The 27,841-nt window shown below is 35.4% G+C and overlaps 1 protein-coding gene across 4 annotated transcripts; it reads left to right on the top strand.

Moving 5' to 3' along the window:
• Nucleotides 1-3: 3 nt before the first annotated feature.
• Nucleotides 4-26,208, top strand: PDCD4 (programmed cell death 4). 4 transcript variants are annotated; one of them, XM_080643111.1, is made up of 12 exons: nucleotides 4-140; nucleotides 4,351-4,457; nucleotides 9,801-10,103; nucleotides 12,080-12,174; nucleotides 14,267-14,380; nucleotides 15,367-15,588; nucleotides 17,757-17,854; nucleotides 19,108-19,222; nucleotides 22,035-22,142; nucleotides 22,637-22,747; nucleotides 23,547-23,686; nucleotides 25,439-26,208. In XM_080643111.1, the coding sequence occupies exons 2-12, from the start codon at nucleotides 4,415-4,417 to the stop codon at nucleotides 25,497-25,499; spliced, it is 1,410 nt and encodes a 469-aa protein (XP_080499237.1). In that variant the 5' UTR covers nucleotides 4-140; nucleotides 4,351-4,414; the 3' UTR covers nucleotides 25,500-26,208. The 4 variants fall into 4 exon arrangements, with proteins under 4 accessions (XP_080499237.1, XP_080499238.1, XP_080499239.1 ...); XM_080643112.1 differs by having other exon boundaries at nucleotides 56-94; XM_080643113.1 differs by lacking the exon at nucleotides 4-140 and adding an exon at nucleotides 440-484.
• Nucleotides 26,209-27,841: the final 1,633 nt, after the last annotated feature.

The following is a 27,841-nucleotide window of genomic DNA, read 5'->3' as shown; positions in this document are numbered from 1 at the left end:
AGAACAAAACAAAAACAGAGCGAGAGCGGCCAGAGACGCTCCGAGGCAGCGGCAGAGGTTGTGGAGCGGGGGTCAGTCAGCGGAGCGGGGACAGGTCAGCGGACCAGGGACCTGGGCGAGCAGCGCCAGCGGCCCGAGGGGTCAGTACCGGCGCGGCTCGCACGCTCGGCGGGGACTGCGCCCTCTCCACAGCCCCGTCTCCCCTCGGGTGCAGCCGCACGTTGGGAGGGGGAGGGGGCGTGGAGGCGGCCCGGTCAGGTCTGGTCCGGGTTGGCGGGGCTGGGGTGTCCGGCCGCCACTTCCGAGCCCCGCCGCCCCGCCGCGCCCGCCCCAACGCCCCGGGCAGTGGCGAGCCCACTCGGCCCCCTCCTCTGGGCCCGGAGCGCGGCGGCGCGGGCCCGCCCCTCCCGGACCTCAGCTCCGCTGGGCCAGGCGCGCGGGGCACTCCCGCAGAGGGGCTCCTTCCCGTTCAGCGAAGGCCGAGGTTTTATTTTTATGTGGGGGGTGGGCGTTGGGGGGGCGCGTTTCTGGCTTGACTGGAATCCTGAGGGGAGCTTGCGTCCTCCTCGCTCCCCTGGCCTCCATGGGAGCCCTCGGAAGAGACACCCCTCCTTGGCCCGGCCTATCCAGGCCAGGCCCTGCGCCCCTCGCCCCGGGTCCGGTCGGGACTGGCGGCCGCGGGGGTCCGGGCCTGCGCCCGCGGCGGGGTAGTGAGCCCGACCGCTACCGTGGGGGCCGCGCTCTCTCGGGGCCGCGGGGAGGCGGACACGTGCCCGCCGCCGGCCCTGCGCGGACTGGGCTGCGCCTCTCCTGAGGCAAAGGGTCGTTTTTTTATGTTTTTTTGGGGGGAGGGGGGAGGGTGGTGGTGGTGGTGGTGGTATGTTTTTAGTTTAAATGAAATCTGCCAGAGAAGACAAAGGAAGGGAGCCTCCTTTCTGTGAAAAGCGAGCTGTGCTTGTTGCATTTGTCAGTTTGGTGCTGCAGCGTACCCGCGAGTGTGTGTGTTTTGGGAGAGCTTCGGAAACGGTTTGCTGAGGTCAATGTCGCCCGTCTCCCCGCGTCCTTGTGAGCACTGGCTTCGTTGCCAGCAACGGAAGAGTATCTACGGATAAAACAGTTAAAAATGCAGCTTCGTGTGGAAAAGACAGCCATCGCCTGTTTTTACTTATGTTTTACTGTTGAATTTTAGAATGTTGGCATTCTTGCTATTGTAAGGCTTAAAAAAAGGGGGGGGGGGAACCACTGCCCGATGGGTTGCAAATTTAATACTTGGTATTTATACCCTAACCCTTCCTTCCCTATAGGTTTGTTAAATTCCCTAATGTCTCAGCAGGCGTCTTCGTATTATATTTCCATTGGATTTTCTGTTGTAATAATAAAAAAAATAGTTGGTAGGAGTGCAAAAAGAAGTGACACTTCGATATTTTCTGTGTGCTCACTTTTGCATCATTGTGGTTAAATACTTTAGCTGATTTTCTTTTAAGTTGCTAATTAGCTGTAATTGTAGTCCTGGAATGAATACAAATAAATTTCTAGCTTACATATGGACTGAACTTCAAAAATTGTCAGAATGGATTATCAGTTATATAGATTATCAGGAAATAGGTATTTTTGTGGGTGGGTGGGTGGGTGGAGTCAGAAACGGAGGATCTGTTTTTTAAGGAATGTCTTGGCAGTTGAAGATTTCTGAGTGTACTAGAGGCCCAGTGCCTGAAATTCATGCATGGGTAGGGTCCCTAGGCCTGGCCAGAGATCAGGGCCAATCTGTGGGGTGACCAGCAGGGTGATGGGGGGTGGGGGGCCCGCTGGCACCTGCCTTGGCTGGCCTGGGGCCTGCAGGCTGGGGGCAGCTCCTGCATTTGAGCGTCTGCTCCCTGGTGGTCAGTGCATGTCATAGCGACCGGTTGGTCCCCGTTTGGTCTATTTGCATATTAGGCTTTATTATATAGGATATTTCTGTGAAACATTGTAGAAATGAAAACAATGTTTAATTTCAGCCTTAGTTTTGTCTAACATGTTTAGTTTTCTTGTTTAAGCTTAAATTTGTAGTTTAGTATGAAGGCTGCGGGTTTAAATTTATTGATTTACATTTTTTTAATTTGGGGGCGAAAATGTTAAGTAAAGTGGGGGGAGGACCCCACCACTTTGAAGACAGTAAAAACAGGGAACATATCTTTATCCTCCAAATGTCTGTGTTGCTATCAAGTATGACAGAGTTCTTGATTGCATTATCATTGCCTGAAGAAACAGGGCTATTTTTTATGATTACTTAATAAAAACAAACTTGGTACCATATAGATGATGTTCATTACCTGATAATTTTCTTTGCTCAACTGAATGTGTTCTGTACAATAGTTTAAAATAAATATATTTACTGTTTGGAGAACAGTATTTAAAAATTTGATATAACAGTAGGTGTCTATGTTTTAATAAACTTTTCTCTTTTAACCCTAAAAAACAATCTTCCTGTAGTATATACTAAGATTTGGTATTGAATGTGTGCAAACAGTGCTGGATTTAGAAGATGTAGGTTCTAACCCTGGTTCTTTCACTGTGCAGCCTTCTCTTTCTGGGGACAGATCATCTGCCTTCTTAGAATCTGTTTAATTGTGTGCAAAGTGGAGTACCTATCTCAAGATTTTTCTGAGAGGTACATGAAATAACGCATATAAAATATCTTTTAATTATAAAGGGCTTTGTAAACACCAGTTATAATGGTTTCATTTCCTTTATTGGCTGTGTTCTGTACTTTCTTAGATTATACTTGCATCAAATATGAAAAAGACTTTAATGTAACTCGTGTAAAAATCTCATACACACATCATATGACATTTTCACTTCACTGTGACATGTAATTTATACACAAAAATGAAACAGATGTGCCTTTTTCAGCCATGAAGGACACTAAATGTTGAAATTTGCAAACTATTTTGTTCGCATATCTTTATGTATCTCTTGTATATGTTTTAAGGTTATTTTTTATCCTAAATCCAGAGTTTGTGGGAATTAAGATATTAAAGGGTATTTATGTAAAATCATGTTTTTAAATTCAGAATATAATTGGAATGATGTCATTTTGTTAATTTCTGAAGCAACATGATAGCATCTTAGTAGCCTAAGGATTATGTCATATTAAGAATTTATTAATTGAACAAAAGATATTTACTTTTGTTTTATAAAATAATGCCCTTTCTGGAGAAAAGCGTTACAAGCTTGAAAGATCTTAAAATAGCATATATGTTGAAAAATTTAAAAATCAGTTTCACCTTTAAGTCCAGGAGGCATCCATATATCATTATTCTAAAATGACATTTATTGTTGGTTAAGTTATATGAGAAAAATACGCTTTTCTGTAGTTCATTAGTCATTTTCATTAATTTCATTAAATGCATTTCCTCTGAAATTCCATTTTATGTCTTAAAGGAAAAGCACCCTGCTGGTGAAATTATTGTAAATGACTGGAAGGACTTATATGTAAACTATAAATACTTAAGTACTGTAAACCACTATTTGAAAAATATTTACAGATAGATAGGTTCTGAAATCATATTTGGTTACACCTGGCAATAGTTCTCATGACAATGTATCTTGATAGTTTTTCATATAACATTGAATTTATGTCACTAAGTTAAATTGTCTAAATAAAAGATAACTGATTTCATTAAAACCTTCCAGCATTAGTAATTTTTAAGCCATTTTGAAATTAAGGCCTAAAATAATGAGATACTAATGTCATTGTACTCATTTCTTTTTAAAATAGGTAAGATTCTTTTTTCTAAAGTGTATTTTTCAGATTATAAAAATAATACCATTGTTATGGAAAACAATTTTTAAAATTTCTTCCAATCTCAAAGTTGTATAACTGTAATTATAGATACCTAGGTGATGAAATGGCAGATATATCTGCCTTTAGATATGTTGTAGAGTGAAAAATAACACAGGCATGTGATATTATTGTTTGCATTTTGTAGTAGTGCTCATAATTCATTGGTAGCATACTATCCAGTATTCATTTATATCAGATTAACTATGAGGCCTGTTTTCCTAAAATATTGGAAGTGTGTGTGTGTACTCTGTTAACTTGAAGTAAACATGTATAGCAATATCTTCTAATGCCAAGGTAAAGGGGTAATTTGGCACACCAGAAATATGGATTTTTTTTTTTTGGACACAGATATGTGTCAAGAAGATCTAAACCAATTATTATTTAGGGTAAACTATCTTTAAAAGTAAACAAAACACATGAAATTGTGTGTGTATGTGTGTGTGTGTTTACAGTGTTAAGTAAATTGAATTTACCTTGATTATATTAGTTTGGAAGATATTGAAACATTTTTTTTCTTTTTAAAGAAATAGGTCCCAAAGGAAGACTTCCATTTGGTAATTTAATCAGTGCAAGTGAAATTAAGGAATAATGGATGTAGAAAATGAGCAGATACTGAATGTAAATTCTACAGGTAAGTGTTCATATTTTGAACCTTGATTGTATTATGAGCAAGTTTCAGGCCATACCAGATTTTATGAATACATGATATTAAAACCATCTTTACTTTAAAAACCATCTTATTCGTGCTACAAGAAAATAGGTCATGTTATTTTTTAAATCAAGTTTGTGATTCTTATTTTCATAGAATTTCATCACATGTTCTTATTTTTCTGCCTATCCTTCCCATTCCCTATTCTTATTCTACGCTATGCTATATAATAAAACCCTAACATGCAAATCAACCGAACAGTGGAATGACCAGTCCCTATGACGCGCACTGACCATCAGGGGGCAGACGCTCAATGCAGGAGCTGGTCCCTGGTTGGTGGTCAGTGCACTCCCACAGGAGAGCACTGGTCAGCCAGAAGCCGGGCTTATGGTTGGTGAGCACAGTGGTGGTGGCGGGAGCCTCTCCCGCCTCCACCGCAGCACTAAGGACCCCTCAGGGGATGCCCGACTGCAAGAGGGCGCAGGTCGGGCTGAGGGGACCCCCTACCCCAGTGCACGAATATTGTGCACCGGTCCTCTAGTTTATAGTAAACCTTATTCAGAATGGAGAATAGTGCCCATTAATATTTTGCTCATTAATATTTTCACATGAGCCTAGTGATTTTTATAACATAAACTATTATTGGTATCTTTGATATCTTTCCTAACTAATAATTTATATTTTATAAATTACCTAAGAGTATTTTCTCTTTATTTTCCATCATACTTCAATAGCACATTATTATAAAGGTGTTTTTTTTTTGAAATTGATGTCCAAATGCTGTTACTTCAGACAACTTGAAATGTATTTCTAGCTTTCATTTTTCAATTTCTTTTGTGAGCCTATATTTTTTATTATTTTTAAATTTATCTTTATTGTTGAAAGTATTATAGTTGTCCCCTTCATTTGTTTTTTTCCCATTGATCTCCTCTGCCCCTGCCCCTCCTAGACCTTCACAACTCTATAGTCTGTGCTATGGGCTATGCATATATGCATATAAGTTCTTCAGTTAATCACTCCCCACCCCCACCCCTTCCTTTCCTCTGAAATTCCTTAGTCTGTTTTCATTGTATTTCTAGGCTTTAGAATAATCTTTGTAGAGAGTTAATTGGGATTTTGAAATATTCTGTATAGTGAGAGCTTTTCATGTTAATATATTTTAGATAATTTTTTGCTTTATAACTTTGTTAATAATTAAAATAATTATTTTTTGTAATTTAAATATATTTCACTTTTTAATGATACAGCTTCATTTTTTAATGACTTTAATTCACTGTTGTGTACAAGTTAAATAATTTTCTTTGATCTGACCAGACACTTGAAGTTGAAACTTCTTCGTCATTTTGTACTTATTAATCTGATTTTAAGTGTGTTAGAAAGTTATAGTTGAAAAAATTATTACAGTAATTAATAATTATTTTGGTGCTGCTATACACAATCGTTATATGGGTACTGTACTTGTTTTTTTATGGTTATAAATGGGTATCATGTACTTCATTGAGATGGGGATGGTAATAATACAATATAAGAATATATTTCATATGTAGGTAATTGTTTTTTTTTAAATAGTTTTACACATGTTTAAAATATATTGGTAACATTGGTTAATAACATTATGTAATTTTCAGGTATATAAGATTACATAGTTCTATATCTGTGTACTCTATTGTGTGCTCTCCACCCAAAGTCTAGTCTCCTTCTGTTTATTTGACCTCCTTTACCTTCTGGTAGCCACCATTCTGTTGTCTGAATCTGACCTTTGTTTGTTACTTTTTGTTTTACATTCCACATATGAGCAAAATCTTACTTTTTTTTGTCCTTTTCTGTCTGACTTATTTTACTTAGCATAATACTTTCAAGATCCATTTATGTTGTCATAAATGGCAATATTTCATTTTTTATGGCTGAGTAGTAGTCCATTGTGTGTGTGTGTGTGTACACACACACATCTGGTAATTACTTCTTTTCAGAACTGTCCAGTGTGATAATCACTCACAGTTATAAATAGACGAAGCACAGTTTATTCTTGTATTATTATTGATTAATTATTGCATTATTTATTTGTATTACAAATATAAACCCACTTTTGCCCACCCTTGTATATGAAAATATATTAAAATAGTTGAAGAAGAAAAACTCAAGTGTGGGGAAGTATGTACTCCAAGGGACCATTTAAAGCATTTAATTATACTTCTAAGTCCTTTATTTTCTGAGCAAGTTTGGTGGTTCACCTTAATTCTATATAATAAAAGCCTAATATGCAAATCAACCGAATGGCAAATGATCAGTCCCTATGACACGTACTGACCACCAGGGGGCAGACGCTCAATGCAGGAGCTGCCCCCAGCCTGCAGGCCCCAGGCCAGCCAAGGCGGGTGTCAGCGGGGGGGCCCCCCTGAGCACCCTGCCGGTCCCCCACAGATGGGCCATGATCGCCGACCAGGCCTAGGCACCCTACCCATGCATGAATTTCATGCATCAGGCCTCTAAGTTGTAGAATAATGAAAACCAGTATGTTATAGTTAGATGTTTAATGTTTTCTTCAACCACCAACTCTTACTTGAAACTCCATCTAATTTGAGCTCTGGTCCTTCTCTTTCCTCTTAATCTTCTGTTTTTCTTTCTTTGCATTCCTTCTATGTTCATCCTGTCTCTTATTTGTCACTACTCTGCTGTACTCTAGCTTTGTATTTCCTGTAATTACAGTCATCTGAGATTCACATGTGGGTTTTATTCTGACCACTATCTGTTTTAGATGTGTAACTTTTCTATGAAACATTTTCCATCTGTAAAATGAAGATAAACATCTTCATTATAGTTTTGTGAAGATTATAAACCATGTATGTGAAGTGCGTAGGATAGAATCTGGTATTTAGTAGAACACAATAGTGATGGTAATGACAAAGGTAATAGTATTACTACTATGACTATTAGTTTAGCTATAATGATGGTTATAGCTAACCCTGGCTTCCTTTCCTAAAAATCTTTGCAAGATATCATTTCACTTTTCTTGAATCTATTTTGTTTAAAAGCTCATTATTTTTTGGTTAAAAGTACTACTTTCTTATTTACCCCAAAGTTACTAACCTTTCCCTTTCCAGTTAGTTTGTGACTAAATTACTGCAACATTTTCTTAGCTGGACTCCCACTTTATACTTTCTCTTTTTTCTAATACATTCTGTATTCTGCTAAATGAATCCCCCATTAGTAGGTCAGTAATGATCACATATTGGCATATCATAATCCCCCCTGTGGTACCAAATCTGAGCTCTAACTATTTGAATGTGGAGAGGTCAGCAATTATTCTGGTGATGTAAGCAGGGACAAGATCAGAAATTACAAATTAATGAGTTTACATTTTGACCTCATGAGAATACCATCAAATGGTTTTCAGCAGGGGCATGTTTTATTTTTATTTATTTTTTTTAAAGTTTTTTTTAAAAAATATATTTTATTGATTTTTTACAGAGAGGAAGGGAGAGGGATAGAGAGTTAGAAACATCGATGAGAGAGAAACATCGATCAGCTGCCTCCTGCACACCCCCTACTGGGGATGTGCCCGCAACCAAAGTACATGCCCTTGACCAGAATCGAACCCGGGACGCTCTATCCACTGACGCTCTATCCACTGAGCCAACGGGTCAGGGCAGCAGGGACATGTTTTAGAAAATCAGTCTCCATGCAGTTTGGAGAATGGTTTGAGGACCGAGGGCATGGAGAATGCTTATGAGACTAATTAAGTAATTTGACACAATGTTTGTTTCTAAATTTTATGTTTTGTCAAGAATTATAACGATTTTAACGTATCTGTACTTTTTAAAGGTTGATGTAAAAAAATTCAGTTTCAACTATATTAAAACATGTTAAAGCCCAGGCACATAGAATTGACACATCCTAATTACATTTGGAAATATTTAAAATCAGCTGAGGAATTAAACTCTGACTTGAGTTGGCCTAAGTGGAAAAACAAACAAACAAACAAAAAACCTCTGGCCTATGGGTAACTGATATAGTAGTTTTCTGACTTACAAAGTTTTCAGAGCAAAGCTGACTGTCTGTGTCATTTGATCTGCACAGACATTTGAGTTGGTAGTATGAAGGATACTCTACTAGGTGCTGAGGATACCAAGAAGTACAATTCCTCTTTTGAAGCTTATGACTTATTTGGAAAAGCAGGACTGCTAATATAAAAATAAAGTGATTTTGGTGATGTGGTTAATGAGTGATAAGAGCATCAGTGTTATTGTGGGTAGAAGTGTGAGGAAAGTTTTTACAGAGGAAGTAATACTTGACCTATATCCTCAAGGATTGTAACTGAAAGAGCAGTGAGGATGACATTCTAAACAGAAGACCACTGGAAACTCCAAATATGTTGCTGGAAGATTTTCAGAGGATGGCTAAGTAATGTGGGTCAAGTTTGGAGAGATGAATTAGGACTTTAAATGATGGCTTTGAAAGCAAGCTTTATCTTTGAAAGCAATGAACAGTTCAACTCAACAATCATATGTGATCACTTATTTGCCAGATTAGTAATATTTCCTAACTATCTGTAATCAATCATGAGATGTTTGGCAAGTTATTTAAATAATTTTAGCCTTAGTTTCCTTAACTGTATAAATGATGTAGTAAATAGCTCTCACACTTGTGGGTAAATGACAGAGTGCCAACACAGTGCCTGATAAATAATATTAGGCATTCTGTACATATTAGTTTATCTTTTTTCCAAGATCCTTAGTCTTATATCTTCAACTGCTTAGCTCTCTTATCTCACCAAAGTCTAAAGGTTTTATATTTGATGCTTATATTAAGATATGTGGTATATAACACGAAATAGCATGCTTTTAGTAAACTTTGTTCATTTATATTCAATGCCTTAGTTTACTTTTCTTGATAATGTGAAAAGCAATCCTATTTAGTTGTCATTTAGATTGAACCATAAGGAATTGCCAATATGTGACCATGAGTGACCTAAAAGGTGGTAATTTCATGTGATTCAACCTAACATAAGTTATGACTATCTATATTAATAAAAGTGTAATGTGCTAATTAGACTGGACATCCTTCTGGACGATCTTCCGGACGAAGCTGGGGCTGCGAGGGAAGCCCAGGTCCCAGGTGCCTGCTGGCAGCTGGAGGGAAGCCCGGGTCCCAGGTGCCTGCTGGCAGCTGGAGGGAAGCCCGGGTCCCAGGTGCCAGAGGGCAGCAATGCCAGCAGCCAGAGGAAGGAAGGCCTACTCTTGCAAGAATTTTGTGCATCGGGCCGCTAGTAATTAATATAACAGTAGATGGTTAAAATACTTACCTTTCTTCATTTTCCTCTTTAAGATCCTGATAACCTAAGTGACTCTCTGTTTTCTGGCGATGAAGAAAATGCTGGGACTGAGGATATAAAGAATGAGATAAATGGAAATTGGATTTCAGCATCCTCCATTAATGAAGCTAAAATTAATGCCAAGGCAAAAAGGCGCCTACGGAAAAACTCATCCCGGGACTCTGGCAGAGGCGATTCAGTTAGTGATAATGGAAGCGAAGCCATTAGAAGTGGAGTAACTGTACCAACCAGTCCAAAGGGAAGGTTGCTAGATAGGCGATCCAGATCTGGGAAAGGACGGGGACTACCAAAGAAAGGTTGGTATATACCACATCCAAAGACACAAGTGGAAAAAATACTGCCCGGTTTTTGTACTACAATTTCCTTGTTCTACAAATGAGAGATATTTAAACAATGATAACATAAGATTTGGGTTTGTATATATTTCTTACATAGTACTAAACTGAGGGTCATGCCACTTTTTAAGTTGAGGCATTTTCATTTTTCATGTTTTAATAGATTTAGTTTTTTTTATCAGAACTTTATTATTTCCAGCAAATTACACACTGACGTTTTTCACAGTTATGAATTATGCATGTTCTCTCTAACTTTGCTTGAAAGAAACAAGGTCAGGAATTCATCGTATCTATTGTCTAAGGCAGGGTGGGGAACCCTTTTTCTGCCAAGGGCCATTTGGATATTTACAAAATTATCAACTTAAAAATTAGCCTGCTATATTTGGTCAAACATTTAATTAACTAACCTCTAATGCCTTGGCAGGGCCAGACCAAATTATACAGCCTGAGAGCCGGGCATTCCCCACCCCTGGTCTGATGAATCAGATTATGGTCATTGTGAAGAATACATGATACATGTAAATTTGATTGGTAATATTATTCACAGAATTTTAATGATTTCATAGATCTAGTTCTGAGTTCTCTTTAGCTCTGTTTATCTTGGATACTGGAGTAGAATTATCTGTTTCTCTGCTGTATCTCTAGTGCTTGGAGTAGTGACTAGCTACATAGATACTATACTTAAATATTTGTTGATTTGGGGGGGGTCTGTCATCTTTTGTCTATGGTAGGATTTTGATACAGTTTGGTGATTTTACTAACTTCTAAATGGTGGGAACTTCAACTTATAGCCTAGGGCAGTGGTCGGCAAACTCATTAGTCAACAGAGCGGCAAACCACGGCTCGCGAGCCACATACTAGTGGCCTATTGGGTTCTTGCAAAAATGTTTTTGTCATTTGTCCAAAATAGTTATTGTTGAATGGCTCTATAGCCATTGGTTGGATCAAAATAGAAACTAATTCTCAGATTCTATTTTGCTCTGGTGACAAGGATTATACTCTGGATATAAAATAAAAACCTCTAAAATATTGGTGATACTGTAAACTTCTTTAAAATTATTCAATATATTGAGCCTTATAAAAACATTTCAGTAAGTTTATATGGAAAAGCAACTTTGAAAATTGCATTTTAAATTTCTACTGATCTGCTTGTATATAGAAGTAGAGAGAAATAATGATTAGTGCTCTTAATGCTTAAAAAGCAATTATTTGTATCATTGCTAGTTGCAAAGTATAGTTTAATATGTACTTTTATATCTAAAGAGTATTTGACTTTAAAACATGGTGGTGGTCATGGTGTTTCTTTGTTAATTAATTTCTTACTTATTGAGTTTTCTATGCCACATCGTTCTGGCTCAACATAATTTCTTTTTGTGTTGATATCAAGAAATGGCAAATAAAATTTAGAGCTAAATTGAAATATCACCTTCTTTGAGGTCCCCAGTATAGCTATTTTTTGTGTGATCTTTTTATTTGTTTTGCTTTTATTTTAAAGCAGCTGCCTTTTTAGTTTTAACTTTATAAACTATTTCAACTTGATGTTTCTAAGTAGATTATAAAATATCTAATCTTTACTGAAAAAGCAATGATCAGAATAAAAAGAGGTTTAAAGTATAAGTCTCAACTAGAAAAAAATAGTTTTTTAGCTGTTATTTATTTTAAGATGTTTCATTGATTTTTTTTTTTTTTTAAGAGGAAGGGAGTAGGGAGAGAGAGATAGAAACATCAATCAGTTGCCTCCTGCATGCCCCATACTGGGGATTGAGTCCCAACCCGGGATATGCCCTGACTGGTAATTGAACTAGCAACCTCTTGGTGCGTGGGTCAGTGCTCAACCGCTGAGCACACCGGCTGGGCAGCTGTTACTTTTAATTAACATCTGAACATCTAGAGTTCTTTCAAATTTCTCTTTGCTTTTTTAATTAAAAACTTTTCAGGTGGTGCAGGAGGCAAAGGTGTTTGGGGTACACCCGGGCAGGTATATGATGTGGAGGAAGTGGATGTGAAAGATCCTAACTATGATGATGACCAGGTATCTGTGTTTTTGCTTTTTTAATATATGTTTAAATCCTTATACACTTTTTTGATCTCATGTTCGTTGTGTACTCATATGTTTGTCAAGTCATATGTTCTATGTCTGTGTTTATAATCTATAACTGTCAAGTCATATGTATATGATTATATATACTAATATGTGTATGTGTAATTTATGACTATATATGTATATAGACACACACATTAATATATGCATGTAAGTCATTTATTTACTCAGTACCTTCAGACTGTTAGGTTAATTTTGGATTAGGAAAAAAACAAGATATAGTAATCTATATATATAAAAGCCTAAGAGACCGGTATGACCAGTTGACCGAATGACCAGTCAACCGGTCGCTATGATGACACACTGACCACCATGGGGCAGACATTCAATGCAGGAGCTGCTGCCTGGTGGTCAGTGCGCTCCCGCAGCTGGCCAACCTCCTGCAGTCCCTCCCCCAGCTTGCCGGCACCGATCGGCCCTGATCGCTGGCCAGGCTGAGGGACCCCACTGGTGCATGAATTCGTGCACTGGGCTTCTAGTGTATGCATAATTTTCTTTTGGTTTCTGAAGTGAATCAAAAATAGATCTTCACAAATTTACTTAAGATTATCAAATTGTTTTTCAGTAAATTCTTTTGAGTTAATTTAGTTTCTATAGTAATGAGAATTGAGAAGAACATAATTTTTTAATATTAGTAAAAACAAATATTAAATGGCTTTTATTATTGCTGTTTAAGATGTTAAGTTTGGTAATTTTGAAACATGGATCTTTTTTCTAGAGATAGTGCTGAGAATATAAAATTTTCATAGATTTTCTAATGAATTTACATATATTTATCTTTTTACTGGGAAGTTTCTAACTTATCCCATAGTAGAATAGTATAATGAACCTACTTGTACTCATCTCCTAGCTTTACCAACTTTAATAATTAATAACTCATGGCCAATCTTTTTTTATCATGTACCTCCATTTACTCTTCCTATTGTGTCTGTTCCCCCTTCCCATCCTCCTACAGCTTTGGATGAAGATAAGATGTATAAGATAAGATGTGATGAAAATTTTAGACAGGAATTTATCAGGGTATATGTTAGATTGTTTTTGTTGTATATTGTTTACTTAACTATATGTATGTACTTAACTATTTTAATGGATGTAGAAATATTTCTAAGAGAGCATGAAAAAATATATTTTAAAACCAGTAGGACTCAAATACCATAGAAACTTTGCTAAATATTCTAGGTTTAATATATAATCTTTCAAATTTATGTTATTAGGTGGAAGCCAGTCGTAAGTTACATATAAACATTTCAGGGATTTTTTTTTTTTTAAATATATTTTATTGATTTTTTACAGAGAGGAAGGGGGAGAGATAGAGAGTTAGAAACATCGATGAGAGAGAAACATCGATCAGCTGCCTCCTGCACACCCCCCACTGGGGACATGCCCGCAACCAAGGTACATGCCCTTGACCGGAATCGAACCTGGGACCTTTCAGTCCGCAGGCCGACGCTCTATCCACTGAGCCAAACCGGTTTCGGCCATTTCAGGGATTTTTGCATAGCAGAAGAGGGATACTTCTTTGTGAAATTTCAGTTTAATAGTGTTTTTCCCTTAGAAAATTTTTTGTCACTACAACATAGATTTTTGTTATTAGGAACATTTATTGTGGTAATACTAACCATGAAGGCTTTGGTTCCTGCTTCATTTTAAAAAAAAGTGAAGTTATAATGAAAATACTAGATAAGATAGGAAGCCATTTTAAAACGTTTTGGTCACCGAAGGATTGGTTTTATGAGATATAAAGAATTAACAGAAGATAATGGGGGGTGTGGGAGAGGTTGGAAGCAAGTCATATTTGCTGTGGTTAGTGGTTCTAATCTATGTCTTGGTTATTATATTTAGATTTTTTAAAAGAACAGATTCAATTTTTATATAAGTGATAAGTGATCAAAGCATATACCACGTCTTCTCTCCCAGAATTGGGATTACTAGCCAGTTGAAATATAAAATTATCAAACAATTTCAGTTTATCTGAATATTTTGTTCTTTAATTTATAACTCTTTCTCTCCCTTCTCTTCCCAGGAGAACTGTGTTTATGAAACTGTAGTTTTGCCTTTGGATGAAACAGCATTTGAGAAGACTTTAACACCAATCATACAGGAATATTTTGAGCATGGAGATACTAATGAAGTTGCGGTAGGCTTAAAGTTGCAATTGCAATTTATTTCATTTAGGAGAGAAAAAACTATTAAAAGCAAAACATAACTAGAATGATCTTGGATCACTGAATAAGTTTAAGAATTTTCTTTTTGTATAAATGAATTTTTAACTAAGAAATGGAGTAAAATTTCATGAATTTAGATTCTTACCTATTTTGGATCTGATGAGGGCTAAGTGCCATTTCCTTCCCTGAAAAATGACACAACATGATGTTTTTATAATTATAAAATATTTTTTAAATTGATAGTTTGTAAAATATAATTTTAACTTTATTCCAACATTTAAAACAATAATCCCACTTAAAAACAATCTTTTAAGATCTCATTTTAAACTTTATATGATAGTATAAAGTAAATTTTTGTGCAAAGGGAAAGCTTTGAAGAAAATCAGAGTATAAACAGTTTATTATGATAATGTGAAATGAATTTCTCCATAAATGCTTATAAAGCAATATTTCTCCATAAATGCTTACAAAGCAATATTCCTAGAAGTAATATTAATATATTATAGGGGAGAGGATTAGTTAACTCCTAACGCCAATCTTAGTAATATTATGTGGTTTAATAAACTATTTTAGATTTAATTCACATTTTTTTATTGATTTTGAGAGAGAGAGAAAGGGAGAGAGAGAAAATAGCAATTTTTTGTTCCATTTATGCACGCATTTGTTGGTTCTTGTATGTGCCCTGACCCAGGATAGAACCTGAAACCCTGGCGTATCAGAATGAAGCTCTAACCTACTGAACTACCTGGCCAGGCCTGTAATTCACATTCTTGAGTTCATTGATGTTCAAACAGTTAAAGCTTGACAAAGTGGGTCAATATGTAATTTATATGCAGAGTAAGATATATTTATTCTACCCCTCAAAATTTGACTGCCTCTCTGATTATTCCCACATGGGGAGAGGTAAGGTTATATAAAACCTTGATTTTTCAAATTTAAAATACTTTTTTTTAAATAGGAAATGCTAAGAGATTTAAATCTTGGTGAAATGAAAAGTGGAGTACCAGTGTTGGCAGTATCCTTGGCATTGGAGGGAAAGGCTAGTCATAGAGAAATGACATCTAAGCTTCTTTCTGACCTTTGTGGAACAGTAATGAGCACAAATGATGTAGAAAAATCATTTGATAAATTGTTGAAAGATCTACCTGAATTAGCATTGGATACTCCTAGAGCACCACAGGTTTGTATTATTTTTCTTGTTTATTCTCTTCCTCTACTACCCTTCCAGGTATAGAAATAATGCACACTGCTAGGAAATTGTATTAGATGAGAGAGGAAAATATGGCCCATATTTCCTGTCACACAAAAATAGCCCATTAACATTTTAGTGTATTTTCTCTGAGCTATTCCCCGCCCCTATCCCCTCCCCGTTTTCATCATACTATAATTTTATATCATATTTTCCACGTAGTGCTCTGTATAGTTTTTAGGTCATACTTTTTTTTTCTTATCTGTAATTTCTCTATTATACGTAGTTAAGATGTTTTATGAGCTGGGATTTTTCAAAGATGTAGATTATTATTGAGGATCGAATTTGCTTAACTAATATTTATTATAAAATAATCATAAGGAAGACTGTTCCCTTTTGTAGTATTGTGGGAAATAATTAGAAAATTCATGGTTTATGCTTCTGTTTAGGTTTCTTTTCTCAAAGCCTTATACTTTTTTTTAAAAAAAATATATTTTATTGATTTTTTTTTTACAGAGAGGAAGGAAGAGGGATAGAGAGTTAGAAACATCAATGAGAGAGAAACATCGATCAGCTGCCACTTGCACACCTCCTACCGGGGATGTGCCCACAACCAAGTTACGTGCCCTTGACCGGAATCAAACCTGGGACCTTTCAGTCCGCAGGCTGATTCTCTATCCACTGAGCCAAACCGGTTTTGGCAGCCTTATACTTTTTAAAATAATATTTTTATTGATTTCAGAGAAGAAGGGAGAGAGGAGATAGAAACATCAATAGTGAGAGAGAATCATTTATTGGTTGCCTCCTGCATGCCCCCTACTGGGGATTGAGCCTGCAACCCATGCATGTGCCCTTGACCGCAATTGAACCCAGGACCCTTCAGTCTGCAGGCCGACGCTCTATCCATTGAGCCAAACCAACTAGGGCTCAAAGCTTATACTTATATTAGACTTCATACATGCTGACATTATAACATGACTTTCTGGTTTGAAATAAAAAATGTGTGAAATTTTTTTCTGATTCCTTGACCGAAGTTTTAAATCAAGGTAGGAGCACTTAAACATTAACTTGGGAATAGAGTATAGGTAGGTTAATTCCTAAATGTGATTCAAACGTGGATGTTTTAAAATATTAGTACTCATCCCTGGTTGGTTTGGCTCAGTGGATAGAGCATAGACCTGTGGACTGAAGAGGCCTGGGTTCAGTTCCGGTCAAGGGCACATGCCTGGGTTGTGGGCTCGGTCCCCAATAGGGGGCATGCATGAGGCAGCCGGTCAATGATTCTCTCTCATCATTGATGTTTCTCATCTCTTCCTCTCCCTTCCTCTCTGAAATCAATAAAAATATATTTAAAAAAAATAAAGTATCAGTACTCATACTTGGAAAAAAATGATTATGTAAGTTCATATTCATTATGAAATTAAAAAATAAAAAGCCAAAATGAAGAAAAATAGTCAGTTTATATTTTGATGCTTAATGTTCCATTTTACTTTCTGTGGGTATAAGTATGTATTTTGTATATCCTTATATTTTTTGTTTTAATAAAAAATGGAATCATACTTAATATGCTATTTGTAAACTTGATTTCCTTTACAGCATAAAATGTAAATATATTTCCCTGTGGCCACATAGTGTACCATCTTATATATGTACCATGTAAACATACCTTAATTTTTTGGACACTAAAGTTTCCACTTTTTATAAGAAATAATGCTATAAACATACTTTCAGACAAATATTTTTACACAACTTTTCACCATAAGATAAATTCCTTTTTGAGAAAACCTAGTCCCATTTATTTTTCCCACAAGAGAGGTTTCTCTTGACTTTAAGTCATTAACTTAACAAGTATTTTTAATCACATACTCTGTTTCAGGCATTGTGCAAGGTAAGGTGTTGGGGAGTCAGTAGTGAGCAAAACAGATGTGCTATCCCCCCATGTCATTTAACTTGAAGGTTAAGTTGTTGGAGTGTGTGCCAAGCATAACTAGTTAGGTGCTGAATAAATGTGGTTTTTTTTGAACATTCTAAAAAATACCTACAATTTACGATTGTTGGTGTTGACTGTATAGTTCAAACAGTCTTCATCATTTATGTATTTAGAAATTGTAAAGGTTTATTTTAGATTTTTTAATATAGCTTTTTTCCCCTTATTGTAGTTGGTGGGCCAATTTATTGCAAGAGCTGTTGGAGATGGAATTTTATGTAATACCTATATTGATAGTTACAGAGGAACTGTAGATTGTGTACAGGCTAGGTAAGTAAATTAATTTTCCTACTTAGAATTTCAAATGAGTTTAAAATTCCACAGGATTCTATTGAAATGACAGATGAATTAATTAGACATTGTAGACATCTCTTTGTTATTTGTTTGTATTCTCCACTGTTAAAACAAAATTGAGAGATTGTTGGCCTAATATAATAGGAAGAGAACATTACTCTAATGCAGAAGTTCTGGGTTTTATTTATTAAAAAAAATTGATTTCAGAGAGGGAGGAAGAGGGATAGAAACATCTGTATAGTAAAAGCATAATATGCTAATTAGACCGGACATCCTTCTGGATGTCTTTCCTTCCTGACAAAGCTGGGGCAGGCGGGGGCCAAGGCAGAGGCGGCAGAGGCCCCCGATCGTGGCAGGCGGGAGCCAGGGCCAAGGCCCTTGCACAAATTTCGTGCATTGGGCCTCTAGTCAATGATAAGAGAGAATCATTGATCAGCTGCCTCCTGTATGCCCCCTGTTGGGAATCGAGCCTGAGACCCAGGTGTGTGCCCTGACCAGGAATCAAACCATGACCTCCTGGTTCATGGGTCAATGCTCAACCACTGAACCACACAAGCTAGGCAGAAGTTCTGGGTTTTAAACCATTAGCTATCTTCATGTCACACCACTCTTCTCTGGACCTCAGTTTCCTTATTTATAAAATGTAAGGATTGGACTTAGAGTTTTCTTTAAGGTCGCTTTAGGTTTAAACATTCTGTAATTATTTAATACTAGAAGCCCGATGCACGAAATTTGTCCAAGGGCCTCGGCCGTAGCAGCAGCCCCAGCTGCCTTGTGGCCCTGCCCCCCACCCACTGGTCTTTCCAGAAGATCGTTCTGCCATCCGGTCTAATTAGCATATTAGCTCTTTATTATATAGTATTCTAATAAGATAGACAATATTAACAAAGCCCTATTTCCATTTTATTTTATATTTTTATCTGTCATAGAAATCTTAAATAATGTTTTTCACTCTTGTTCTTTGGTATAATTAATTATAAGCTAAATGTGATATTTGGGAGTTAGGCTATATGATTTTTAAATACTATGTGGAAACTTATATTTGGATTTAGCCATGTCTTAGGTTTTCTTAGGTGTAGATGTTAATTTTTGAGGACTACTTCAGGTCATAGTGGAATGGTCGCTCTGGTGGGAAGGAAAGCTTGAATTCTATCCCCCCCCCCCCCAACTTTATCCATGTTTTGGTCCAGCTGAAGCATGTCCAAATGTCAAAATTATTTTTTTTGTAGAGCTGCTCTGGACAAGGCTACTGTGCTCCTGAGTATGTCTAAAGGTGGAAAGCGCAAAGATAGCGTGTGGGGCTCTGGCGGTGGGCAGAAGCCTGTTAATCACCTTGTTAAAGAGGTAACTATTGGTATATTATCTTTAACTTAGTTTATACGTATTCTAGGAAAATAAACTATGCCCTCTAGCTGATATTTTTGTGGACAAAAATTAACTTCAGTCTTATAGCTGCAAATGGAAAATTGAATAATCTTTGTATATTTGGCTTCATATGGTTTTGCTATAAGTTGTCCAATAATTATATAATTGTTATTAAATTTGTATGGTTTCCTTAACTTAAAAATTAGACTGTGTTAAGTTAAAAGGGCTTTTATGATTAAGAAAGCTATGAATGAACCTTAAAAGAATGCATGAAATCTTTTTATGTCGGTATTTAAATTTTTTCAAATACTATTGCAATTTTGTAGTTACCCAAAAAATATATTTTTTATGTGAGCATTTTAAAATTTGGATAGTCTCAGATTATAAATTATGAATTATTACTAGATTAGATTAGAGTGGTAAATTTTTGTAAGAAGATTCACTACCTTTGTTCATGCTTTAAAATATGTAACTAATTTACTACATTAAAATGCCAGTTTTAGTCTCTGGATAATTTTTCCCTGGCAGTATGTTTCTATGTCAAGAAACTAACAAACAAAAAATTAATCTTATTTGCAGATTTTTCAGAAAATTAGAAGATTTTAAAGTTTCGTGTGCTTCTAAATTTAGATTATAATCTTTATATGTGACTATAGTTGTGAAAATAAATTTCTTAGTGACATGTATACTTACTTGAGTGTTAAGGACCTTAAAATGTAGTTAGAGCTTGGACCAGTTTGCTTTTATGTGTGTTAAGATAGATGGGTTGGTGTTTGTAATCATGTAATATAATTTCAATATCTTTTTTTTAATTAAAAAGTTATTAGAGCAATTGAGGTATAAAAACAGTCAAGATACTAGGGCAGTTTGGCAAGAAAATGAAATAAAAGGCACCTAGATTGTAAAGGAAGTAAATTCTCTAGTCCCAGCTGACATGATCTGTATAAGGAAAACCAAATGAATCTACAAAAATACAAAAGCAAAGAGCCAAACTATTAATAAATGAATTCAGCAAGGATGCAGTATGTAAGATAAATATAAAAAAATTCAGTTTTCTGCACTGAGTGATCTAAAATGAAATTAAGAAAACAATTATATTTTCAATAGCATAAAAAAGATGAAAATAGGAATAAACGTATCAAAAGAAGTGTCTTGTGCAGTGAAAACTGCAAACATTGTTGAAAGAAATGAAAGAAGACCAAAGTAAATAGAAAGCTATCCCATGTTTATGTATTAAAGACTTAATGTTGATAAGATGGTAATACAGATGGTCCCCAATTTGGGATGGTTTGACTTCATGATTTTTTGACTTTGTGATGATGGGAAAGCTATATGCATTCAGTAGAAACTATACTTTGAATTTTGATCTTTTCCTGGGTTAGCGATATGCAGTATGATTCTTTCTTGTGATGCTGGGCAGTGGAAACAACATGATTTTGCCTAATTATAGGCTAATGTAAGTTGTTCTGAGCATGTTTAAGATAGGCTAGTCTAAACTATGATGTTCGGTAGGTTATGTGTATTAAATACATTTTTGACATATTTTCAACTTACGTGTTTATTGGAACATAATCCCATCATAAGTCGAGAACTATCTGTACTCTCCCACAAATTAATATTTTGAGAAACTCCCAAACTATTTTATGGTATGTAAATTATCTCAACAAAAAATGGTTAAAATAAAAATTGAAATAAAACTACGCAGTATTTCAGTTTGACATTATTTGGATGTTCATTTCCTTTTACTTGGAAAGATGAGTTGGACAAAGAGGACTTTTTGAAATGTATACATGTATTCATAATTCATCATTCTCAAAAATTCATGGAACCTGATGGAAAACATGTAAACTTTCAGTTACGTAACAAAGTTTAAAAACTAAGTAATATTTAAATAATAAATTTATTAATTATAAAGTGAAAGTTATTCAAATGACATATATTTATTTTTCTAAAGCATAATAGGAATTATCAGGATGTATTCTGTTAATCAAATTGTATTATACCTTTTATGAAATATGTTGTAGAAGTGTGAAATATGAAGTAGAGACAATGAAATTACTTTATTCATTTAACCAGCATCACGCATCTTCTAAGTGCAAAGGTGACTTTAACACGTATTGTATAGGGAAAAAACATTCTTAATTGACATTCTCTTGTTCAAAAACTCTTCCCCATTTTCTCTAGGGCCATAGGTGTTACTATATAAATTTGAATAAGAAAGACAAGACTTGCCTCTTTAGCTATATATTATTGGAAGCTGAATTACTGATGAACGTTTTAGATAATGGTTTTCAAATCCTCAGAGAAAAGTAAATGGAAATCTTTACCCTGTCTAGTAAAGCCCTGATATTTTGCTTTTTGGCTCCCAGTACAATATTAAGGTCATCTTGATGAAAGGGAGAATTTGTGCCACTTCAAAAGTTCATTTTGAGACTTTCAGTTAGTGCCCTCTAGTGGTATTTAAGATCCCTTGTTTTACAGGGAGCATTAAAGAATTACGGTCACAACCCAGGCCGTGAAAGTCTTAAGTCTATTCACAAATCTCAGTGATTATTAAGACACTCTGAATCACTTCATTTTCTTCATAATTAGCCATTTAAAATTGGAGATTTTTTTAAGCATGAAAAAATTTTAATGATTGTGACATGTCAAGTCTGTATGTTCTTAGCTGTTTGTAACCTGCTATTTCATCATATAATATATTGAGATGAGGTAAGTAAATCCTTTAGACAAAGCACAATTATTTAAAAAATCAGAAATTCTGACACAACTCAATTTTTAAATTTAATAGATTGTTATGCTGCTGAAAGAGTATTTACTCTCTGGAGACATATCTGAAGCTGAACATTGCCTTAAGGAACTGGAAGTACCTCATTTTCACCATGAGCTTGTATATGAAGTAAGATTACTTTGATATGCCAAAGAGAATTATTGTGTTCCTTTTTAAAAAATTGATTGTAGAGAAGGAAGGGAAAGAGAAACATCATTGTGAGAGAGATACATGCATCGGTTGCTTCCTGTACATGCTCTGACCGAGGATCAAACCCGCAACCTAAGTATGTACCCTGACCAGTAATTGAACCTGAGACCTTCTGGTGCACATGGGACAACGCTCCAACTAACTGAGCCACACCAGCTAGGGCTATTGTGTTCCTTTTTTTGTACTACAGACACATAATACTTCTTTAATAATATACATCTTGTTTTTTTGAAAATCAATGAAAAACATCCTCGGGTGAGGATTAAAAAACAAGTTAATGTTAATGGAGAAAATTGTTTTTAAATTTTTGTAAGAATTATAGTTACAGATTAAAGGAATCTAATACATTTAAGAGCAGTTTCTTACATGAATTAATGACCAAAAATACATTCATGCATTCATTTAATTTTAAGGCCATTGTAATGGTTTTGGAGTCAACTGGAGAAAGTACATTTAAGATGATTTTGGATTTGTTAAAATCCCTTTGGAAATCTTCTACGATTACTCTAGACCAAATGAAAAGAGTAAGTATAACATTATTTTGAACAATTTTTAGGCTTATACCTTAAATATATGATTGAATAAAGATAATGAATTGTTAATGAAATTTTCCTTTAGATATGTTTAGCAGTAGTATGTCTATAGCTTTTTGTTTGTTTGTTTGTTTTTAAATAGTAGTGTTTATGTTTGAATCTCTTGCAGTCATTTTTTGGAAAGGAACACTTCAATAGGTTTTTTTAACCTGCATTTTAAAAAATGTGATTGTGTGTTATTCTCAAGAGTTCTATTTCTAAGATATAATTTCTGTTTTATATTTAAGGAGAAACAAACGTTTAGCAAATTATACTTCAATTTATTTCTATTTAAAATTGTATGCATTGCTATTAAAGTGTTGGTGAGGTTCTTGCCTTTTTTTTTTTAAATGTAAATGTACAGGAGTGGGCAAAAGTAGGTTTACAGTTGTATGAGAAACAGTTTATTCTTGTACTATTTATTATTATATTCTTTGTACTACAACTGGAAACCTAGTTTTGCCCATCCCTGTATATAGAGAAGTATATGGGAAAGAAATGGGTCCTATATCTCAGTCGGTCTCAAGATCATTTGAGAGAACAGTTTTAAATAAAACATCCTATAACAAATGTACCTGTTTCAAGGTTCAGACCTGACTTTAAGTCTTATTATATAAACATTTGGCCTTAAATATAGCTTAAATAACAAATTTATTAATTATAGAGTGAAAATGTTATTCAAATGAAGAATTGTATGGCATTATGTATTTTCTGTGGACTAACAATTCTGTATACAATTGCATTTTTTTAGGGTTATGAGAGAATTTATAATGAAATTCCGGACATTAATCTGGATGTCCCATATTCATACTCCGTGCTTGAGAGATTTGTAGAAGAATGTTTTCAGGCTGGAATAATTTCCAAACAACTCAGAGATCTTTGTCCTTCAAGGTACTTTATTACTTTTTCAACTTAAAATACTGAGGTGCTTGGAAGGCTAAGTTAATTTTCCATCATTCCAGTTCTGTCAGAAAAATAATACACTTCCCTGGAGCCACTCAAGATTGAAAAATCATCTATTTTGTGTTTATGGAGAAACAGGGGTGAAGCTTATTTTGTCCCCCTTGTGAATTTAAACTCATAAAACCACTGGAAGTCAAATTTTGTGGAGCAGTTCTGTTCTAAGTAGTTTAAATACTATTTCAGTGTCAATGTTACCATCAATGAGAAAATTGAGTCTTAGTGGGGTGTAATATACCTTTTCTAAGGTCACAAATGGTAGAGACCAAGGATTAATCCAGACTTTTTCTGGCTTCAAAGATGTTAGGATCATTCCTGTACTCTTAAGTTGCTTTCTTTTGCTCCTTCATAGAATGGAGAATTGGGGCTAATTGGATCTTTATATTTGTGCTACGAGGATCTAACTCTTTAGTAATAGCTAATCTTTGTGAGTCTGTTTTACGTACATTTTAAGTTTTTATAATTTTCATCAAAAATTTTCCAAGTTTGTATATTTTTATTTAAGTATATTGTGAGTGTTAAATCTCAGAGAAATACTTCCTGGCAGTGTCCCTTGTTGTAGAAAATAGAAGCCATTAAGAGAGAAGAAAAAGATAACAGTGGAAGATACAATTTAATGGCTTTGATAAAAATATTTGAAAATGTAGATCTCTACTTGGTGATGGCATTCTTTATGTGCTGATGTGCCAAGTGGTATACATCAGTTAAACTGTCAACTTTGGCAAGACTTCTTGCAACTTACTGTTTTGTTCCTCACCTTGGCCTCCTAATATTACAGTGTATGCCTTTATGTTCAGGAAAATATAGCTAGTTTACAGTTAGACTTAGTGTGAAAAAGGGTCAACACCCTGGCACTGGCTTTTTAAAAGTTTCAGCCTCTGTTCAAAGGTCTAACCGGTTACTTCTGTTATGGCCTTACTATCAAGTGTCATTTGAAGAGATACCTAAACTTTGGACTATTTATCCTCTCTCCTTTTGCTTAGTTTGTGAAGTGCACATTTGTGTGTGGTCTCAAGTGCCTGTGCGTGTTGGTCAGAGAATAAGGGCTAATTCTGCCCAAGCTCTGTTTTCCACTTATTGCTTTAGGCTGCTGGCCAACTGTTTCTCCTGGGCTGTTGCTACTACATGTAGCTAGAATGTGGTTACAGTACAGAGCAGGTCACTTGAAATAATATGAATCCCCAAAAGGGGCATGGACTGGAATTAATTTGATATATTTTTCCATATTCAGGTTAATGGCTTTTCTACATCTGAAAAAAAATTTTTAAAGATATTTTAAACATGGATATTTTGATAGGTTGTATAGCTCTAGTTTGCATAATTCCAGATTATATTGTTGATTCCTATTTGGCTGTTTAGCTTTCAAATAATATTAATAACACAGTAGAAGTAAGTATTAAATTTCTAAATAACAAATGTTTGTCCTGTATTTTAACATTTTTTAACATGACTCCCTTTGAACAATGAACTTAATTTAATAATTAAGCTTTTATTCAATAGGATATTGAATTCTAGGAAAAATATAGCAGGAAGAGTTTTACAAAAGATTTAGAGCCATACTGACTTTTTAAAAAAACAATAAAACTTTCAAAACTTAACGAATAACCAGGAAATATCAAGTTTTAAGTTGTTTAAATTGACTGTAGTCAGAATGTTTTCATGTTTATGTTCTTTGCATTACAGGGGCAGAAAACGTTTTGTAAGTGAAGGAGATGGAGGTCGTCTTAAACCAGAGAGCTACTGAATATAAGAACTCTTGCAGTCTTAAGATGTTATAAAATATATATATATATATGTGTGTGTATATATATATACATATATATATATGTATGTATGTATGTATCTGAATTGTAAGAGTTGTTAGCACAGTTTTTTTGTTTGTTTTTAAACACTTGTTTTTGGGTACAAGGCATTTCTGAAATTTTATAGACAAATTTAAGGGGAATTTTTAAAGGAAGGGTTTCCTTTTTTTTTTTTTGATGGTGTAAAGGAGGGACAGAAAAGTAACCACTTCTTAAGTGGAATGTTCTCATAAGCTACCTTTTGTAAGTGCCATGTTTATGACCTAATCATTCCAAGTTTTGCATTGATGTCAGATTGCTATTCCTTTTTTTCAAGGACAGTGTTTTTGTAGTAAAATCACTGGTTTATACAAAGCTTTATTTAGGGGGTAAAGTTAAGCTGCTAAAACCCCATTTTGGCTGCTGCTGTTGAAATACTGTGCTTTGGGAGTAAAAAAAAAAAAGTTATTTCTTTGTCTTAAAGAATTTTAAGAAAATGAGTTAGTCAGGAGACTTATTCATCTTTCCAGGGAACATATTGATTGGTCTTAGAGACTAGACAGTTAAGTAAATGGTGGCTGGAACATTTATTTTTCTACAAAACTGGAAAAATGAACCCGGTTCTAGAAGAATGTATGACAAAATAAAACATGTGAAACAGTGTTGATTCTTTATTGGGAGTACATTTATTTTAGGTTTTTAAAAATACTTTTATTCACATAGCAAATAAAATCATAGAGTGCATTGGAACCTAGTGAATTTAAACTTTCTTACAAACTTTTATATCAAAAGTACAATAGTAATAATTTCTTTTACTATTATACTTGGGAAATGCATGAACACTTTTTAAAAGTTTTTCTCTATAGCCTAATGAAATTTCTAAAATACATATTTTACCTTTCATCATTCTCTTTTTTTTGTTAATCCTCACCCAAGGATATTCTTTCCATTTATTTATTTATTTTTGAGAGAGTGGAAGGGATGAAGGGAAGGAAAAAGGAAGGGATTAGCAAAAAAGAGAAGAGAAGAGGAACATCAATTGGTTGCCTCCCAAACAAATCCCGACCTACTAGGGTCCAGGGAATGAATTTGCAACCCAGGTACATGCCCTTGACTGGGAATTGAACCTGAGACCCTTTGGAGCCAAACCAGCCAGGGCCTAAAGTTCTATTACCAAATAATGTCTCAAAATATTATTCAAGAGACTCAAAAGTTTTGCATTTATTCTGTGTCTGAGAAAATAGTAGCTACCAATAAATAATTATCTGAAAAATGATCACATTTCTAACTTCTTTTGCAGAGCCTTAATTATGTAGGAAGGCCTTAAGGCAGTGGTTCTCAACATTTCTAATGCCGCGACCCCTTAATACAGTTCCTCATGTTGTGGTGACCCCCAACCAGGCTCTACAGCAGTGGTTCTCTTAGGCTCTACAGTCGCGACCCACAGGTTAAGAACCGCTAGCAGGATCGCCTAAGACCATCGGAAAACACAGATATTTACATTACGATTCATAACAGTAGCAAAATTACAGTTATGAAGTAGCAAAGAAAATAATTTTATGGTTGGGGGTCACCACAACATGAGGAACTGTATTAAGGGGTCGCAGCATTAGAAAGGTTGAGAACCACTGCCTTAAGGTCTATGCTAATTTAAATGGTTTATTATTGATTGCAGCCAACTAACCAAGGATTATATTCAGAATTTACAAAGGTATTTTGGGGAATATATTACATTACAGGTTTCAGTACACTCTTTTAGAACTAACACTACAGATGGAATTTCATGTTTCGTTTTGTTTTTAATTTCTTTATTGATTAAGGTATCACCTATTTGTCCTCATCCCCCCATTCCCATCCCAAACCCCTCCCCACGCATGCCCCCACCCCCCTGTTGTCTGTGACCACTGGTTAGGCTTATATGCATGCATACAAGTCCTTTGGTTGGTCTCTCCCCCTTCCCCCCACCCTCCCCTAACTTCCCTCTGAGGTTTGACAGTCTGATCGATGCTTCCCAGTCTCCGGGTCTGTTTTTGTTCCTCAGTTTATGTTGTTCATTATTTCCCCTAGATGAGTGAGATCATGTGATACTAGAAATACACTTATAAGAACCGAAAATGAGACAAGCAATAATGGTTATGCTGAGAGGCAAATGAATCAGTCTGTAGTGAGTTTCTTTCTGGGCCAACAGTTCTTTTGAGTCCCAATTTCAATGTCATGAATTTCATGTTTATCTCATGGGCTCTTTTAAATCCCATGTTATTTTCCATTTCTAGGGTTTTGATACCTGGATGATAAAGGTAGCCAT

This window comes from Plecotus auritus (assembly GCF_963455305.1).
Source record: "Plecotus auritus genome assembly, chromosome: 9".
Lineage (NCBI taxonomy): Eukaryota > Metazoa > Chordata > Mammalia > Chiroptera > Vespertilionidae > Plecotus > Plecotus auritus.
The sequence above is the reverse complement of the archived record's forward strand: the minus strand, read 5'-3'. Positions and strand labels throughout refer to the sequence as shown.

Excerpts from the sequence above, each read along its gene's own strand:
- PDCD4 (XM_080643111.1), top strand. The coding sequence starts at position 4,415 with ATGGATGTAGAAAATGAGCAGATACTGAATGTAAATTCTACAG. Across the intron at positions 4,458-9,800 it reads ACTGAATGTAAATTCTACAG|ATCCTGATAACCTAAGTGAC; the intron begins GTAAGTGTTCAT and ends TTCCTCTTTAAG. Across the intron at positions 22,748-23,546 it reads CTCTAGACCAAATGAAAAGA|GGTTATGAGAGAATTTATAA; the intron begins GTAAGTATAACA and ends GCATTTTTTTAG.